Below are 19,875 nucleotides of genomic sequence, written 5' to 3' on the forward strand. Positions count from 1 at the left end.
TATTCTTCTTTTATAACACCCCCTAAAGTGTTTTAGATTAAAGGCTATATCATGAGCACACATTGCAATACTAGACCAGACTTTATTTGTTAATATTTTCATTTTTACTTACCTTCATTTACTACCTTACTCTTGTTTGAAAGATGTAATTAAAGTAATTCTGATTCTGATCCTGATACTATTCGACCTGTTTCTGTAATGTGTCCTGCCTTAAAACCACAGCGCGGTCATCATGCTCTGAGGCGGTCTACACGCCATACCCCCAGTTGACCAACAGAGGTCACCAGCGCGCCATGTGAAGAAAGAAACATGTATAAAAAAATATGGTCAGGCAGTTTCCGTCCGGACTGTCACGTGATCAAAATCCCAAGAACCGACGACCAGACAGAGGCGTCAGCAGCGCCGCGTGACTGACAAGGCATGTGCCATGTTTCGGCGGAGGAGAAACATAGTTACGATCTCGATATGAACCGATCTTGAAACGACGCCAACTTTCACCTGTGATGAAAGCGCTTTAAGTCGGGAATGGAGTGTAGAACCGACAGCTGAAGACCCCCCGTTGATAAACAGGCGACTTTCTCCCCCTCAGCCGCGATGCAGGTGAGTCCTACTGTGCGAGATTGCAGCTGTTTAAGACCTGGTAGAAATGATATGAAGTATACTATCGGGTGTATATTTGTTTATTACTGAATGGTATGTAACAACATATGCAATGGTGCACCAGAGGATTTGTGCGCTCAGGTCTAGTACCTTTTCGCAGCCTTGCTAAGTACTGGTCGGGCAGGAAAATGAATTTATGCAAATATGGGAGCTGCACTCCGTGGTGAATGTTTACCAATGTAGCCTCTTAAATATTCATCCGTATTCGCAGATGAATGTATGTATATGCTAATTTTAAGTTACCCTAGAAATGTGTTCTGTTGTCATTAAGTAGGCCAAAGTATACATTTCAGCACAGGCTCAAGATTGTTTGAGTAAGATAGCATATGGTCTGTGGATTAAGCCATCTGCTATCTCGAACTATTTACTTCTCTAAACCCGCCCATGGTTTCTCAAAGAAAGCCAATCTTAAAACACTTTAATTTCTGACGTCTGACGTGATTCCTGACAGCAACAGGATCGATACCTATCCTGGTTTTAACCTTTGTGTCTTTAGAGTTGCGATTGGGTCTGTTCATTTATCAGACATCTATTTGACCTCGTTTGGGCCTTTTGTTGGGAATGCTAGGTTGGCTTACACTCCCTACACTGGCATTTATTCAGGTTACTTCCCCATATTAACGTCATAGTTAATGCTATATGTATCAATAATGATGACACCCATAAGTACACTTACATTTACATTTACATTTAGGGCATTTAGCAGACGCTTTTATCCAAAGCGACTTACAATAAGTGCATTTGTTACAATAAGTACATTTGTCATAAGAAGTGAAACAATATATCGCTGTCGGTACAGTAAAGACGTTCATAGAACCAAGTGCAAGTATTACAATCGCTAGGCTAACCCATTCCCCGTGTAAAGCAGCGATAGCAGCTACTGTAGATGCTACACAATTAAGTACCTTGTACAAGTGCCAGGACGTACAACATTCAATGGTGGCTGTGCATTGGTTTCTATGCAGAGGCGAGATGAACTCTGAACAGGTGAGTTTTGAGTTTTTTGCGGAAGCTGGTGAGTGACTCTGCGGTCCTTACATCGGTAGGGAGCTCGTTCCACCACTGAGGTCCCAAAACAGAGAAAAGTTGTGACTTTGCTGATCACAAGTTCATTTGCCGAAGATTTCAGATTTTCAAATTTCTGTAACTAAAGTTAACTAACTAACTAAAGTTCTAAGTGACTTTTTTTTTTTTCGGGAAGATGTATAGACCTACTTACTTCAGAATTAATACAAAATTAGTCTATATAACAACAGGGGAATATGAACAATGCTGAAGTGCGTTGTCATATCTTACAAAAGGGTATCAAGGCGAGATAGTCAGTGTGGGAAATATCTTGAGATATGAACCAAATTTGAAGCATGGTGTTCTCTGGGCAGCTGTTCAGCTCTGACAATATGCCCCTTTGTATTCTCTATAGCTGCTCTAGATAGATGGCATTGCAGATTTGTCTCTGTTTCTCTGTCTATCGCTCAGTCTCTGCCTCCCTCCCTCCCTGTTTCTGCTCCCTCTCTAACTGCTGTTGATAGACATGCATGCCACAGTATGTCTGAATGTTGCTCTCCTGGAGAGCCCGGCTCCATACTTTTAGAAGACAGATGTTCTAGTCGTAAGTTAAACGTGTCGCGGTGTGCTCTGTCCCCTTCCCTAGATGACATTTGATGCATCCAGCAGTGTCACGCTCCTGTTTGACTTCTGGGCCGTCCAGAGCCTACCAGGTACGTGCTGATGTTCCCATCCATGGTTCCAAACATAGGTACGGTGGTTACTGTAGTCCATAGTTACCACACTTTTGTTCTGGATAACAAAGCATTGTAACTAAGGTGATCTTGGATCCATCAGTCCTACTATGCTATAGCAGAACCTCCTGATCCAGCAGTCCTACTATGTTATAGCAGAAAATCTGGGGGGAGAACGCACAGAGCCTGGGCCGGAAACCAACAATCACAAGGGGCGGAGCGACGCATGTTCACTTTTTCGTCCCATTGATTTGCTACCGAAGATAACTCGTTGCGTGGGTGGACGTAGCTTTTTGAAAGGGGTTTGAATAAGCGTACTTCTACTGTGGCCGGTCTACATGGATTTGAAACCTTTAATGACACCAGTTTACTAGTGTTCGCCGAGATGGTGTTCGGCAATTACACACTTACAGATGACCCTCTCCAGCCACATGATTGGTCGAAATGTCCATGTAGCAAAATAAATGATTAACTTTGGTAACCAAGGCTTATTTCTAGAGAATTAACTTTGGTAACCAAGGCTTCGTTCTGGATAACGAAGCCGTTGTACCTGTGGGCCTTGAAGGTCCAGGGCGACTCGGCTGATTATCTATTATTGATTCAGAGCGCGTTCACCTGGTATAGCCTCAACGCTGAGGCATGTCAACAGCATCATTAGCCTTAAATAATGATGGAGGTGGCCTAAAGCAAGATGTCTGATAATCCCAAATCCTGCATGAACTATATCTGAATCCCCTGCAGGTCTCTTTGGATAATAGTGTCTGCTAGCAGCTCAACGACTAAATGCTCCCTGCACAAAAGGGAGACATTTGCAGCTGGAGCAGATTGAGATTCCATGTGGTCCGCTGTTAAAAGTGTGTGAACGTCAAATATGAAGTACTTACTAATCATGTTCTTTGTAGATTTGTGTTAGTACAAAGATCAAGGGGGTGTCATTGCATATACTGTGACACACGCATGACTATGTGCTGTATAAGTGGAGCATGTGGTCACTCGAAGACACTAATGTGTGCCTAAAGTGACCTAATGCCTCACCACTCTATGACTGGTGCACCTACGATACCTTAAACATAGTCTATGGCGAGGGCCGTCGGGGATGCCCGTACCGTAGGGCTAGGGCCGGGCATTACAGAGGGGAACACGTTGTCAGAGTTGTGGTCCCTGCCGTCACTGTCTGCAAAGCAACGGGTGATTGTTAAAGTTGTTTATGTCACTATGATCCTGTTTGAACCTGTCCCACTGGAGCATAGAAGTGTGGATAACAAGCAGGCGAAGCTCTATGCATGAATACTAATATACTGTTTTCTGTTTAAATGAGCACTGTTGACACGCTATTTGGCTATCCTTCTCCGTCACATGCGTAAAATATAATCACCAAGAAATGAAGAAGAGATGTTTCGCAGCAGTCTAGTGTAAAGGCACTCCGCAGGCATCTATGGTTCTCATGTTTGCTTTTGTGTATTTGTTTGCTGCAAACCAGCTTGTACTTAAGGCTATGATGTATCAAACAAAGATTGCATCAGATTACTCTACGAGGCTGCAGAGTCTGAGCAATAAACCTTTGTAGCCCTAGAGTTTAACTACATGACGTGTTTGTTTTATAGTACATGACATAACGTTTTTCACATTACATAACTTTTTGTTTTGCATAATGTACCATTTTAAAACGTGTGTGTGTGTGTGTGTGTGTGTGTGTGTGTGTGTGTGTGTGTGTGTGTGTGTGCAGGGATGGTGTTGTCAGTGCTGGTGGTGTGCCTGTTCACAGTCTTCTTTGAGTTCCTGAAGATGTGGAGGGTCTGGTTGGGGAGCCCCCTCTCCAGCACTAAGTGCTTCAGGCCCAGCTCCCCCCCGCCCTGTGACGGCAGCCCCGGGGAGTGCATCTCCGTGCTGGCCCCGGGCCGCTCCCAGTCCTCCCTGGCCCCCATACAGCCCCCTGCGGACACGCCTATCATCGCCAACGGGTAGGGATCATAGATAGGGTGGATAGCGGTAGCGGTAAGGAGCAGGTAGGGGTCAGACAGTGAATTCAGGACATTAAAGGTTGCATCAGCCATGTTGGGTGACGTCACTGCTGCTGGCCCTAACAAAGAGAGCCCCGCTCGCCCCTCCCTTCTGCGTTTCGTGCGTCCAGTAAAAACTATCATGAACGCAGCGCAAAACCCCACAGCACCCACCCCTTGCCTGTGATTGGTTGGAATGCTATTTATTTTGGTTATGAGTGGTTGGTAGTACCATTTGTTTTTGTGTGCGATCTCGGAGCATAGGCTGTCTACAGAGATGTGTTTTTTTGGCGGCCTGCTTATGGCGCGGGCAGCTAGCGGATCGTGAGGAAAGATCAGATGAATGTGATCATTTATGTTTCGGCCTTGAATCGTTGATACAACCTGTAAGGAGAAGGTAGGGGTTAGACAGTGAATTCAGGACGTTAAGGAGCAGGTAGGGGTTAGACAGTGAACACAGGACATTAAGGAGCAGGTAGGGGTTAGACAGTGAATTCAGGTCGTTAAGGAGCAGGTAGGGGTTAGACAGTGAACACAGGTCGTTAAGCAGCAGGTAGGGGTTAGACAGTGAATTCAGGTCGTTAAGGAGCAGGTAGGGGTTAGACAGTGAACACAGGACATTAAGGAGCAGGTAGGGGTTAGACAGTGAATTCAGGACGTTAAGGAGCAGGTAGGGGTTAGACAGTGAACATAGGTCGTTAAGGAGCAGGTAGGGGTTAGACAGTGAACATAGGTCGTTAAGGAGCAGGTAGGGGTTAGACAGTAAACACAGAAACAGGCCATTATGGAGAAGGTCAGGGATAGACGGTGTGTATATTGAGACAGATCATTAAGGAGGAGGTAGGGGTAAGACTGTGTGTCTATTGAGACAGGTCCTAAGGGTAAGGTTCCCACGTGTCCTAGAAAACCTGCATTTTGATAAATGTCATGAAAGGAAAAGGAATGAAAGGAATTTTTACAGATGGCAGCAATGCTCATTCTTTTTCAAATAATAGGATTAGCTAATGTGTTAAGTAACATGTTTACCGTCATGCCAGGTTGTCAACCGCCTCAATAAGGGATCCTTCTGTTGAATCCAGACACGGCTCAATATTTGCTGTTCATTCTGAATTAATAAAGGGCGCGATGTGCTCCTAGTTTTCTTCAAATATTACAAAACAACAAAGAAGTTTAATAAATATTGCCTGCTTCATAACTTAGGCACGTGAGCGAACGAGAGATAAGGGAAGTGACGTATCTTTCAAAGGAAAATGGCAGAGATGGCTTGTTAAGGAAGGGTTAGACAGAGAGGAGCAGGTACGGGTTAGACAGTGAATACAGGGACAAGGCCGTAGCAGATAAGCGTTAGACAGTGAATACAGGGACAAGGCATTAAGGTGGTCCTATAGACTGTGATTAGATACATGTCATTAATTAGCTGCTAGGGGTATAAAGTAAATATCAGGCTAACTATTGTGTTTTCAATCTTCTTCTGCAGGTGGATGCTACACAGCGTCCAGACAGCTCTCCATGTTCTCCAGGTGGCCATGAGCTACATGATAATGCTATGTGTCATGTCCTACAATGTCTGGATCTTTCTGGGTGTCATGTTTGGCGCCGGTCTAGGCTACTTCCTGGCCTACCCTTTAATCGGACGGATCTCAACCACCTGAACTACCTGGGCTAATTCCTGGGCTAAATTTTAACCGGACAGATCCACAGTTCACAGTTCATCATAGTCTTACTACACTTCTGTCGTGTACAACGATAGTTGTTGATAGAATTACTTTCGTCAAACACTTAATCATTTTTAAAAAGTGATTTTACTAACATGGCAATATCTACGCGTACACCGTAGGCCTACTACAGAACTCGATTTTGTATGTTTGTTTTATGTGCACAAGCTGATGACTGGACCGTCACGAAGCAGCAATGGATCACCACTGTTAGTAGTTAGGTCAACAGCAATGCCCTCTGGGTCCAACCTTTGTTACCCTGGTAACCCTGGCCTGGGAACATGAATGAGGGGATAGCCTGACTTGCACCTGCTAGATTTCCATGAAAAAAGGAGTGTGCGTGAATGTAGGATGTTTGTTTTAAAGGGGACATATCATACAACCAGGTGTGAGTGTGATTAGCCATTACAAGCCGTTTTCAAAATGAGCAGCATTGTGACATCACAGGTGGGCGTGTCCATCTAGATGTGTGATGGATAGATGGACACGCCAACCTGTGATGTCACAATGCTGCACATTTTCAAACCTGCTTGTAATGGCTAATCACACTCACACCTGGTGGTATGATATGTCCCCTTTAATGATCCTACCGATGGCCGATCAGTGTTTTTAATGATTTTTAAAATAAAACTTTTTTTTGATAATTTTTGACGTCTTTAATATCTTCTTTCAAGTTTCTCTTTTCCATGTTTGGGTAGAAACTTGACTGCAGCTTTGGGGCTGTTTTAGGTCCTCTTAAAATACAGATTTTAAGGATTTTTTTCTGAAAATGCAGATGTGCACATTTGAACAGCGACAGTGGGGAAACTTAAATATAATATAAATATTAAACAACTAATAAGTAGCAGGCTATAGGACCACTGAACATGTGAAAGAAAGTCTTGTGAACGGCCAGGAACACAGTAGGTCCAGTGGTCGCGTTGTAAAAAAAAAGCCAGGGGGGGATGGTGGATTTTAACTTTTAGGGACAGATCATTTGTGCTGATGACAGCGCATATGGTGGGAGACCAACGTGTGATAATAATAATAATTATTATTATTATATATTTTATCCCCAAAAACGCAGCTGATCGGACGCACCACACGATTCGGAGGAATGCATCACATTTAAGGATTTTAAAAACTGATTATTTTTCTATTTTTTCAAAAATGCATTCGGCAGAGAAGGGAGACTAGCGTTGCTCACGGGTTGGAATGAAAGGGAGAAAAGGGGACAGAGTTGCCTGGGGAAGCGATGTCTGAGATGCAGAGACAGCTTCGCGCTACCAGTGTCTGTCTCGTACGGTGTGGAATGAGAACTCGTTAAGGCACTATTGCGCTTGCACAATAGCATACTGCCCGAGAATGCAGTATCGCTGTCAAATCTGTCCCTGGGAAAAGTAACGTTGCGCCGAATTGAAAAAGGAAACCGCTAAAATGAAATTGCGGTAATAGTTCCACATTAATTGATAAAATAACGGGATGGGAAGGGGGGATGGCTGTTTCAGAAGGGGGATGATTTTGATAATTTTAATTCCAAAGGGGGATGCCATCTCCCCTCATCCCCCCTCAACTCGAGTGCTGAGTAGGTCTCTGCACCCACAAGGTTCAGCTGCACTGTGTTGTATGAAGATATAGGCCCTCAGTCCCACGTTTGGGTTGTCTTTATTGACTTGGTATAGATTGTGTCAACATGGTTCATAATATCAGGCCAACCTATGAAGGAACTAGGAAATGTGCATATGTCAATTCAGGAACATATTCGTGATTCCATAAGATACTGGGCTGTAACTTGAGGCAGGAAAGTTGCTGTAATCGGTATGTTTATTCCATTAATACATAATTATGTAATGCAAGTCATCCATACATGTACAATGAATACGATCGAAAACAACAGCAAAGAGAAGTGACATGGACAGAAGAGAGACCTCCACTGTATAATTTATATAATAAATAAACAAGTTAACGAGTCAGTTTTTTATGCAAGCTCATAATCACAAAGTATAGTTTCCAATGAGTTATCAGGAAGTATTGTCTTTCAAATCAAGAGGGAAGTTGTTTGAGGGAATTGAAACCTGTGTCTAAAGCTGTTATGAATGACCTGTATGAACAGTCGGTTATACAAAACCATTTACACCCAGTTTCCCTGCATAGACAATAACAAGGCCAGTAGAAAGATCTTAAAAAGTGTCTTCCACACAAAGAGAACTCTCTTATGGGGACAAAATGGACGGAAATGTACAATTTCCCCTGCAAGTAACGCTATTATTGAATGATTATGTTAAAGCCGCCTCAGAACGAGAGAAGCCAGTAATAGATGACAGACAAAATGGAGCTCCAGCGCCTCCTGTTGGTTCACACCGGGGATAACCATCCTCATCTTCCTTTAGTTATTTTTCCGTCACTTTTATCCTTTCCAAGTTCACCATTGAAATTTAATAAAACAATTTACCAGTAATTGACCAGTAATTAGTCACAAACACAGGGTTAATTATTGAGCGTGAAAATGTGCTTGCCATATAGTTCCAGTTACAAAACATTGTGTGCTTTGCTAGTAATTCATCTTACAAAACAACTAGATTCACATGGCCCCCTGTCCTAACTATAAGTTCAATATCAACTCATCCCTTAAATGTCTTTTTTTCACTGCGTCCTTTATCCTTGACTAAGTAACATTTAGTCAAACACATCCCTCTACCCTAACCACGCTCACTCCATATAAAGCACTAAGCAGTCATTTCAATACAATCCGACCACAATCACATCAACAATGTGTCGATACTCGAACAGGAGGCAACTTAAAGTCACGGCGAGGGGGAAATGATACCAACAGAAAGTCGTACGTTTAGTAGAATATATATCATACACCCTTAGGATCAGACGAAATAAACCGCTTTGAAAATGTATTTGAAACCTAATAGTAAGAAATCCCTCTAGGACTGCTTTGTTAGAAGCCGTTAAGAGGCCTTTTTGGAACATGGCTCACCATGTAAGCTGTCCACACAGGATGTAGATACTCTTATTTGCCACTAGGCTCACCTGTACACCTGCTCTTTAACGCTGCTAACTAATCAGCCAATCAGGTGGCAGTATATGTATTAAATCCCTGTACTGTCGTTGAAAGTACTTTAATAAAGGAAACTTAAAAGGTTTCTGAAATGCTAAGTATTTAAAGAATCTAACAGTAGATACCACATCAGATGTAATTGAATTCCAAGTGAAGCATTTAGTGTTATAAATAAGACAAACGTTGGTAGGATTTCAAAACCTAGAAATGAAGCCACGCATAGTTTTGAAAGATAAGACTGAAGATAAATGCAAATTAAAGTCCGTGCTTAGGATTTACCTTTATTGATGAAAGGTAATTAATGAATTTCTTAAATTTCACAAACGACGTCGGAGATTTGCACAGCTACCTTCTCACCAAAGTTTTCCACCTTTTCTGCATTTCCGTCCCCTCCTGTCAGGCCGTTTCTGATTGGCTGGGGCCCTACCTCGTTCAAACCCTCATTGGTCTTCGACGAAGCTTGCCCCAAATCGGCCTCTGAATCCGTGTCCTTCCCGCCTTCCTGCACGGCGAGATCTATTTCCTGTATGGCCTGCTCGATGTCGGTCACTTCCTGTTTCCTGTCTTTTCCCATGAGCCTCTTCATCATGTCCTGCGGCGAGACCCTCCGCTGGTCACCCCCCTCCACCAGGGTGGTCACCGACCTCACCTCCTCCACCGTGCCGTCCTCCAATAGGACGGTAGCCGACACCGGCTCCGCCCCGTCGGCCCCGCCTTCCTCGGCCTCCGGGTGCTCCACCTCCACCACGGGGTTGATCAGACCCCGGATCTCGTTCACGCTGTCGGGGGACTTGGGGGTCCGGGGAAGCATCCTGGCCTCGTCGTCGTCGTCTTCCTCCTCCTCCATCCCTAGTTTGCAGCGCCTGCCGTAGTCCTCGCCCTCCTCCTCCGGGATGCCCTCAACGCCGGGCACCTCCATGCAGGACTCGTAGGCCAGGGGGACCCCGTCCAGCTGGATCATGGACACCACCTGCCGCCTCCTCTTGGCCGCCGCCAGCCCGCCCCGGGGGCCCTCGTCCTGGGCCCCGGCCTCCCCCTCCGGGTCGTCCGGGGAGAATTTGGTGGACCAGTCCACCGAGGGCGACTCCCCCAGCAGGTGGAGGTTGGGGTCGCTGTTGGTCAGCACCATGCTGTCCCGGTACAGGTTGTGGCGCCTCTGCACCGCCGCCTCCTTCACCGCTGTGGGGGAGAGGGGGGGAGGGGGAGAGGGGAGAGGGGGGAGAGGGGGAGAGAAGGGGAGAGAGGGGGAGAGGGGTGAAGAGGGGGAGAGGGGGAAGAGGGGGAGAGAAGGGGAGAGGGGGAGAGGGGAGAGAGGGGGAGAGGGGTGAAGAGAGGGGAGAGAGGGGGAGAGGAGGGGAGAGAAGGGGAGAGAGGGGGAGAGGGGGAGGGAAGGGGAGAGGGGGAGAGGGGGAGAGAAGGGGAGAGAGGGGGAGGGGGAGAGGGGGAGAGAAGGGGAGAGGGGTGAAGAGAGGGGGAGGGGGAGAGGGGTGAAGAGAGGGGAGAGAGGGGGAGAGGAGGGGAGAGAAGGGAGGAGAGAGGGGGGAGAGGGGGAGAAAGGGGAGAGGGGGGGAGAGAGGGGAGGAAGGGGAGAGAGGGGAGCGAAAGGGATGAGAAGAGGGTTAGTGACTGGGTTGATGGAATAAAAAAATAATAATCCTTCGTATAAATGACTTGCCAGCTGCCAAGATTAAAAGCCAAACTACGGACCACCAAAGGAAAATCCCGGCCGCCAATAAGAGAATGTCAGTCCATTTAGATTTTATGGAAGAATTGCGGCCTTTTGTGGGGCGTATGGGAATGTGGGGATGTGTCCGCCAAACAGGAAATCATCCCATCATTAAGGGTAACATATGCAAGTGCAGAGATTGCGTCTGTTTGTGCCTTGTTTGTGTATCTGTGTATGTGCGTGTGTGCTTGTGTTTGCGTACCTGCGTGTGTGCGTGTGTATGTGTCGTGCTTGCGTGCTCACCCATCATGATGTCCTTGGTGACAGAGTGAAGCACCACCTCCTCAAAGACGTTCTCCACCAATAGGAAGCGAGAGAAGTCTTCAAAGATGAGCTCCTTGAATTTAGGGAGCTCCTGCAGACGGGGAACATGAATCAAACCACCGGGTTAGTGGTCCAGGGTTAAGCTCACATTGACACAACAGGACTGTGAAGACTGGTACTCACCGGAGTGCAGGATGGAGACAGGTGTTTGAGCATGTAGGGGATGATGATCTGCAGCAGAGCTTCTCGGAAGAACTTCTTGCGCACCGTGCTGCTGTCGTAGTCGTATTTCTGTACAGCACACACACACACGCAAACACACACACAGGCACACACACACAGGCACACACGCACACACACAGGCACACACACACGCACACACACACGCACACACACACACACACACACACACACACACATACACACACACACACAGTGTGAATGGATTTACTGAAGAAGCATGTCTGACTTCATAGCTCCGTCAAAGCTCATAGATCTGTCTTTCTAAATGTCTTTCTAAGTATATATCGGTGTCTCCATCTATGTCTAATTGTCTGTGTATCTCTCTGATTAGCTGTCCGTACGTCCGTCTATCCATCTCTCTATTCGTCTCTCTGAAACCTCCCTGCCTCAGCACCATCCCATCAGTCAGTTGCCCGGCAACCCAGCAGAACCTCCTGAGCCCTCTCTCTCTCGTACCTTCAGCACCCGGTCCTCACACTTCTGGATGGTCTTACACAGGTCCTCGTCCTCCTGGCCCTCCAGGGACTGGTTCAGCAGCTGCTCAAACGTGTACACCGCGTTGTCCATTTGCTGAAAAGAGGAGAGGTTCAGACCAAGATGAGATGTTCTTCATTAATCTCAGACACGAGATTCAGGTGTAACAGCAGAAAGGACAGGACAGTAATCAGTAAAAATGCGAAAAAAATTGCAATAAAAAGTGAGATATCAATAAAGGTAGATAGACATGTGGAAAGATGTAGTATATAGAGTAATAGCATAAGAAATACAAAGCCAGTGTTAAAAATAGTAACTGTACTTATACAGTTTAAATATTTTTTATTTTGTATCCATGAATTTATCACTTCAATTGTATAAAGCGTCGACCTTCATTGCAGGCTTTAAAAAATATGTATATATTATTAACACGTTGCAGTACTCTTTGCGACCATTAGGTGGGAGTAGAGTCAGTGGCGCCGTTGTGTGTGTGTGGCGGTAAACCACGCAAAAGTAATGGTACTCTAGTACGACCACACCTTTAAACCAAATAACCAGTTCCATGTGCTGTTTGATTATCAACTCATGTACGCAGCAGAGTGACAGCGTCGGGTCACCTCTCTCATCAGGATCTGGGCTCTCTGGACGAACACGGAGGGGCTGGAGACGTCGAAGCGCTGCTGCAGTCCGTCCAGGTTCAGCTGCTCCACCTCCTCATAGCAGCTCTGCATCTTCACCGGGTGGAAGGCCAGCATGGACAGCCTCTCCATTTGCTGTGGTGGGAGGAGAGGGAGAGAGAGAGAGAGAGGGAGGGGGGGGAGGAAGGGAGGAAAGGGAGCAAGGGGGAGGGGAAGGCAATAAGGACAGAATGAAGGAGTCAGGGATTATGGGAGAGGAACGGTGTTGGGAGAGCACTAGAGCATGCGCAGTAGGCGATCCTCCCTGGTTATTAAAACACAGTCTCACATTGAACCAGCATTACACAGAGGGAAAGAGAGACAGGTATTGGCAGACAGACAGATAGATGATAGATACACACGCAGAAAGACAGATTGACCGACAGACAGAGGGACAGGCCGATGCATGAAGAGATAAATACAACGCAACAGAAAGACAGATCAACAGACAGACACAGACAGACGGACACAGATGAGATAAGACAGTGAGCCCACCTCTCCCAGCAGCTCCTTGCCCCCTCCGTTCAGGGTGTTCTTGCTGACCTCCACCAGCTCCCTGGAGAAGACGTCCCTGACCTCCGAGAAGCCCCTGCTGGTGGGCTCCATCAGGGCCTCCAGGATGGAGTCCACGTACGGCTTCACACTGACCAGCAGGAGCTGCTCCGCCCTGGGCAGCACCAGCGCTGCAGAGAAGGGGTGGAGGGGTTAGCTGACTAGAGCCGGTGGAGCGGCTCCTAGCTCACCAGCTTCCAGATATTATAATGCCCTAACCCGACCCGCAAATTAATGTCACGCATCTTCATTTTCCGGAAGTCCTTTTGCACAGCATTCCGACCCTAACTGTTGGGCGTCGCCGTCATTCTGAATCCCCTTGACTTAAGTGCGTGGATACACACATGTACGGAAGCAAACAAACACAAACAACACATGAAGGACGTGCTGGCGTAATTTTTCCTACACAGCGTCAGATCTTCTTACTGCATGGGTTTGTTTATGTGTGAGTTTATGTGTGTGTGTGTGTGTGTGTGTGTGTGTGTGTGTGTGTGTGTGTGTGTGTGTGTGTGTGTGTGTGTGTGTTTGTGGGTGTGTGTGCGCGCATGCGTATGTGTGTGTGCGTGTGTGTGTAAGACTACAGTGCCAGCGATGGAATGTAGTCGTTCTACCTCAGTTCACAGAGAAACAAAGCCACGGATAGGGGGAGGGAAAAACAACAGCCAACAACCACTGCCAACAAAGTACAACTTTATGAATCACACGGCGGCGGACAAAGAGCTGGTGACGGCTCGGAGCTTAAGAAAGACGAAGAGGGAGAGTAAGACGATGAGAAACAAAGTGAGCAATAGGAAACAAGACTAAAGTGGATGTGATCATAGGAAAACACACCAAGGTCAAAGGTGTGGGCGGGATTGGCTCTTTTGAGAGCAGTGTTTCATGACGATGGAAATGGACATTGAGACACATCTCCAGAGCATGGTGTTGATGTCTTGGACATGGTGGCTACAGACAGAGAAGGAGGTCAAAACGTGTGTGTTTGATCTATTTTACTGTGACATGTCAGCCCTTTTCTGCAACTTGGGACTCCTAGCGAACTTGGTTAGGAGCAGTCACTTTTTCCCTCTTCCCCTCTGGGCTTCTGGAAGCTTCTCCCTGTCTGTCTTAGGTGTAAAGGTAGGGAGGCGTGGCCTATAAGACTGGAACTGTGATTAAATATGACTTGGCTTGGCATGAGAGATACTATATTTCACTGTAATCTTCATCCTTTCTTTCTGCACTATTTATTGACTCCTTATCATTTAAAAAGCTGCTTTGGCAATGTAAATGTTTATTTTCCATGCCAATAAAGCTCTTTGAATTTAATTGATTTGAATACAGAGAGAATGAGAAAGAGAGATAATCAGAGAGAGAGAAACTGAGACAGAGAGAGAGAGAGAGAGAGAGCAGGAGAGAGACAGGGATGGAGACAGAGACACCAAACAGGAAACAGGAAACAGACGCAGGAGTCCGACTCTGTTGGGCTTAGTCACCATGTCAGCACCGCACTCCACACACAACAGCCAAACAAGATCCACTATGGACACCCAATACGGTCCCTAACTGTCACTGAGAACAGTTCAGTGACAGGTTGCTCTGCTTTAGCTCCACGTTGCCTCGGAGTGCTGTAACCGGCAGCCATGTTGGATAGGTCCGGTGTGGCTTGATGTCAGACAGCTCGACACACGGGAACATGAGACCCAGATGGTGATGATGACACAGCGTGTCACTGGACTCCAGACCGCAGAGGGTGTGACACGGCGGGTGGGATTCTTCTTTAATGGCTATGTTTGTCTGTCTGTCTGTCAATGACACTCTCTGTCCGTTTGTGTACGTTCCTCTCCCTTTCTCTTCTTGTTCCTTTCTGTCTCTGTCTGTCTCTCTCTATTTCTGTCTTTGTCTCTCTCTATTTCTATTTCTCTCTCTCTCTCTCTCTGTCCCTCTCTGTTTCTTTTTCTCTCTCTGTCTCTCTCCGTCTCTCTCTCTCTCTGTCTCTTGTCTCCTGTCCCTGTCTCCTGTCTCCTGTCCCTGTCTCCTGTCTCTCTCTGTCTCTCTCCGTCTCTCTCTCTCTCTCTGTCTCTGTCTCTTGTCTCTTGTCTCCTGTCCCTGTCTCCTGTCTCCTGTCCCTGTCTCCTGTCTCTCTCTCTCTCTCTCTCTCTCTCTCTCTCTCTCTCTCTCTCTCTCTGTCCCTCTCTCTGTTTCTTTTTCTCTCTGTCTCCCTCTGTATCTCTCCGTATATATATAATACATTTTATTTTTAAGTTTAATGAATTCAAGTCTCTTCTCAGTACTTCTCGTCCCCTCCGTCCCCTCCCTCCCCTCTCTCCTCCTCTCCTCCCCTACCTCCCCCCCCTCCCCTCCCTCCCCTCCTACCTCTCATCTTCCCCTGGACGTGGTCCTTGGAGGCGATGATCTGGTCCATGTCGGTGCGCAGCCCCGCGTCCCACACGGGCCTCTGGACCTCGCAGCTCTGGACCAGCGCCTCGTACTGGGACCGGGTGTGGCGCAGCACCTGCTTGTAGAGCGCGTCGGAGATCTGGAGGAGGGGAGGAGGCGGGGTCACGTTCAGCATGGCCCCAGCATAGACATGTGAACATGGACGCCCGTCCGCCTGTATACATTGAGCTGCTGCGGAACAGATGGGTCAGTCTAATACAGCATACACTTGTGGGCCTATTTTGGCAGTTAAAGTCAGATCATCATATATCCTATGGTGTCCTGTACACTGAGCAGATATTTTTCTTCATCATGAGAAAAGTCGTGGAACAAAATGTATTCATTTGTTTCTATTGACCCTAGAAATAAAAGATGATTTTCACTTGCTTTTAGTTCACACCATGAAATTGTTACATGTAAAGGTCAACAGACTTTGTAAATAACTCATGTTTGAACTATAATGTTGTTGTTGATGTTTACCAGCATCCAGTGTCTCTGTTTCTGCTGAAGCTTCCCTTTGATTCTGTGAGCGATCAGACTCCTCATCTCTGGATGGAGAGTCTCCATCACCAGGTTAGCTAGGATCTACACACACACACACACACACACACACACAACCACACACATACACACACATACACACACACACACACACACACAACCACACACGCACACACACACACACACTCACACACACGCACACACACCACACACAAACACACACAGATGCAGAGAGTGAGACACACACACATGCACACAGTTAGAGAGACACACACACACACACACACACACACACACACACACAAACACACATACACACATACACACAAAAACACAGTATTACAATCATGGAACAATAAGAATCAGAAAAAAAAAAACCTGGTGTATTTCAGTGTGTCTGTGTAGAACTAGTACCTTGTGTTGTGTACACATTCCAAATACAAACACAAATACACTAAAACTGGAGGTACCGATTAGACATCGAGTCACTGAACAGTTTTTTGATAACACTGCTAATGTTTAAATCTGTTGACACAGACAATAGAGAGTGGAACAATTTAATTGCCATTGAAGAAGGTGTCAGCTTACTGTGTTGACCCATTGTTCAAAGTAACACTAGGCAGGCTTTGAGTGCCTATTTTACCATTTTGTTTTCTGTGGTGTGGATTGTTTGAAAACCTCCCCTAACATTACACATGGGCGTGTCCCCCTGTATGACGGACAGCTCAAACTACCGCCCTGTGATCTGTCCTAGTGGCTCATCAACCCCTGATGGTAACATAGGGCCCCTTTAGCACTGATCCAATAGTGTTTGAAAACGTAACGGCATGTAAATGCTCTTAATATTTTATATTTTATAGATTTTTATTTTATTTTTTATTTTATCATTCGTCAAAGAGTTGGATTTCACTTGAAATGTCACATTTATCACCAGCAGCTTGTCTTTAACACTCATCCAATGGTGTTTGGAAAACGCTAGCTGAAAACACGTGAAGGCGAGCTCATGCACACAGTTTAGGAGCGCAGGTAACCAGAGAGAGAGCTCTGAGGAACAGGTCATTCCATCATGCTCCTCGGATCGCGGTTCCTCCACTCTGCCAGCAAGTTATTGTTATGGTAAAAATGTAATGCTGCGCACGCCTCTCATGACGCACAAACAAAAGGCTGTGAGTGTTTTCAGACGTTAGGTTCCACTTGAGTTCACCTGATGCATCCGGGTGGCAGGAGATTGCGAGAGATATAAGCCTTGACAACTGGTTTGTACAGGCCCTGCATATAATCAGAGTGTGGTGTGATGTTGAAAGGGGTTCAAACCATCTGCATGGACCAAGATTGAGGTTCCCCAATATTTGTTCAAATATTCTAAATATTGATTATCAGGCCTTAATAATACACCTCTTCAATGATACAAAAGGCATTTGGAATTCCTCATACCTCAGTTATATTTTTGCTAGATGTCATGGGACTTATTAACTCTGGCGATTGAAGCAAGGAAGTCCAAGGAACCGTGAGTGTGGGTTTGTCTCGTCTTTTAGATTCATTGAAAGTAATCCATATTTACGATCCATTAAACTTTATATTTTTGTAATCCCAACGTCCACGGTCTATCCTGTGGCTATCCTTGAGCAAGATGTGCCCTCACCACTCCCTGCTCATGTATCTGAACGCACTCTAAGTCACTCTGGATAATAAGTGTCTGCTAAATAACGTAGTGATTTGTTTAGTGACAGCAAGGAGCGGTACAAACTAAAAGCAATGAAGGACGACGGACAGCTCTATCACCAACACAAGGTGGCATGTGACTTATGTGTGATGTTTGGACAACTGAAGTCGGTCTCAGACCGCGAATACGAAATGTCTAGACACCTGGTCCAGATGAGACAGGAACAATTACCCCCACCTCGTCCCCTGAGCCTTTGAGCCAGACTTCAGTGATGTTAACATTCGATGGAATAAGCTTCTGGCTAACTACATGCCTGCTTGGATAAGAGGTGTTTTCATTTTATCAAGAGAGGGATAACAAAGAGGGAAGATGAAACTATGGAAGTGATAGTTGTGGTCAAGCTATATTTCAATAGATACTTGAGAACCACCTGAAACTAGGGCCATTCTAAAATTGACAATTGTAACCAATTATCCTAGCGCAAGATGCCTTAACCCCTACCTGCTCCTCAATGATTTATATCAGATTTCACTCCAAGTCCTTCTGAGCAATATCTAGTAATTTACTAAATAACTTAATCTTGATTAGCACATACATGTCCTTCAAAGCTACGTTATAACATCACTCAAAGACAAACTGGAAAGAAACAAGGATAAGCTGGAGAGAAAGTATCTGTCTACTGGTAATCGTACCTTTCTGACACAATGGAAGTGACAATGGAACATCAAATGAACCGGCTGTAATGAGTCCTCCCTACCTGCGGCGGTCCTCCACACATCATGTCCCAGGTGCCGTAGTGGCCCTTGGCCTGCCTGTGGAGCCGCACGGCGTCGGTGAAGGCGGGGGTCAGGACCTTGCAGTCCTCTGAGAGACCTGGTGGAGGAAAGAGAAGAGGAAGGAACCCGGATGAGATAGAGAACCAAAGGAGGCTCATGGTTGATCACGAGGTTCCTGCAGTCACTCCTCCAGATTTTACTTGTGCGCTAGTACTCCAGTACTCTACTCTATTACTGTACTCCAGTGTGATTGCTTTAGGGAACCACAGGTGCAGCGTGGTGTCATGTTGTGTTAAAGGTCTGTGTGAGAACACCACCACTGAGATCGGGTCAAGTCCCAATACCAATATTACCATACTATTTAGTATGCCAGAAAAATATTGAATATGTCCCAATGCATAGTATGGAGAATGCAGTACGCCCAACATACCAGGATATGGTACTATATCCGGTCGCATTTTGCAGTATGCAAGCCAGCATGCTTTTCGTCTGTTCTGCCCAACTATCGTCTGCGCATCAGAAGTTACGTCACATCAACTGAGCCTTCAAGAAGTCAATGGTTGGCACTACAGGTGTGCTAATCAGTGAAATCACCTGTAGTACATTCCAATTGTATGCATACTCTGAGCAACACCAGGTACTTTGTAAGGGTAGCTGCAGCACGAACTGCAAGTAAAAAGAAGGCGTATGCGATTTTGAACGCAGCCAGTGTCTTCGTTTTATCTTCTTTGAATAGAAACTGGTGGTACGCACTGCACACAGACCGCCATGCCAGCAGCACACCACAACATGTGTCTTTACACAAGTCAATTCCAAGAAACAGATTTCTAGAGCGCCACATCTCCACCACCGTGTTTGTGATGTGTTCACACATGCACGAAGGGATCGGCAAAGACACAATCAGTTTCTAATCACCAGCCACCCACCAAGCCGCCCCCTCCCACAGCTGTATGTCATCCATGAAACAGGAAGTTGTGGGCTGGTTGGGGCACTGATCGTGTGGCGTTGCTATGGTTACCGTCCCCTCCTCGACGCAGGGACAATGGGAGCGGTTTGAATCAGGCACTGGGCGACCGTCAGACGCGTGTGTTTCCAGGAAGTTGGTGCTGGTGATAACACACCGGTGTGTGTGTTTACGTGATTTAAAATAAACTGCCAAGGCTAGGTTACGATGTGTCTGTTGGTGTCAGGCTGACTCTTCACTGGACCCCTCTTGGCACAGAAGTTGTAGAATTTCTTTTATTTAAGTATTCCAATGAATATTTGCTTAACAAGGTGCTAAAACAGAGAAGTACAGTTTATGGGATATTTGGGATGTATACAGGAGATGAGTTGGAGGATGCCTTTTGAATAGTAATGTAATATTTATTCAAAAGGTCTAATGTATATAAGTTCATATAAATCATGGGCATTCAATGATTGCA

The 19,875-nt window shown here is 46.0% G+C and overlaps 2 protein-coding genes across 2 annotated transcripts in view; one reads left to right on the top strand and one right to left on the bottom strand.

Annotated features, from left to right (window-relative positions):
• The first annotated feature begins 387 nt into the window (after nucleotides 1-387).
• slc31a2 (solute carrier family 31 member 2) lies at nucleotides 388-6,564 on the top strand. Its single transcript, XM_079756112.1, has 4 exons — nucleotides 388-600; nucleotides 2,312-2,378; nucleotides 4,126-4,360; nucleotides 5,877-6,564. Exons 1-4 carry the CDS (start codon nucleotides 595-597, stop codon nucleotides 6,049-6,051), a joined length of 483 nt encoding a protein of 160 aa, XP_079612238.1. The 5' UTR covers nucleotides 388-594; the 3' UTR covers nucleotides 6,052-6,564.
• Nucleotides 6,565-7,899: 1,335 nt separating this feature from the next.
• niban2a (niban apoptosis regulator 2a) overlaps nucleotides 7,900-19,875 on the bottom strand; it is a 33,516-nt gene continuing 21,540 nt past the window's right edge. The window contains exons 6-14 of the mRNA XM_079755644.1: nucleotides 18,433-18,548; nucleotides 15,992-16,096; nucleotides 15,449-15,611; nucleotides 13,040-13,227; nucleotides 12,485-12,640; nucleotides 11,850-11,963; nucleotides 11,334-11,441; nucleotides 11,130-11,241; nucleotides 7,900-10,339 (exon numbers count right to left, since the gene is read on the bottom strand). Of these exons, the coding sequence (XP_079611770.1) occupies nucleotides 9,471-10,339; nucleotides 11,130-11,241; nucleotides 11,334-11,441; nucleotides 11,850-11,963; nucleotides 12,485-12,640; nucleotides 13,040-13,227; nucleotides 15,449-15,611; nucleotides 15,992-16,096; nucleotides 18,433-18,548 (1,931 nt within the window). The 3' untranslated portion in view covers nucleotides 7,900-9,470. The remainder of the gene's footprint in view (nucleotides 10,340-11,129; nucleotides 11,242-11,333; nucleotides 11,442-11,849; nucleotides 11,964-12,484; nucleotides 12,641-13,039; nucleotides 13,228-15,448; nucleotides 15,612-15,991; nucleotides 16,097-18,432; nucleotides 18,549-19,875) is intronic.

The sequence above is a fragment of the Pollachius pollachius genome, assembly GCF_949987615.1.
Source record: "Pollachius pollachius genome assembly, chromosome: 18".
Taxonomy (NCBI): domain Eukaryota; kingdom Metazoa; phylum Chordata; class Actinopteri; order Gadiformes; family Gadidae; genus Pollachius; species Pollachius pollachius.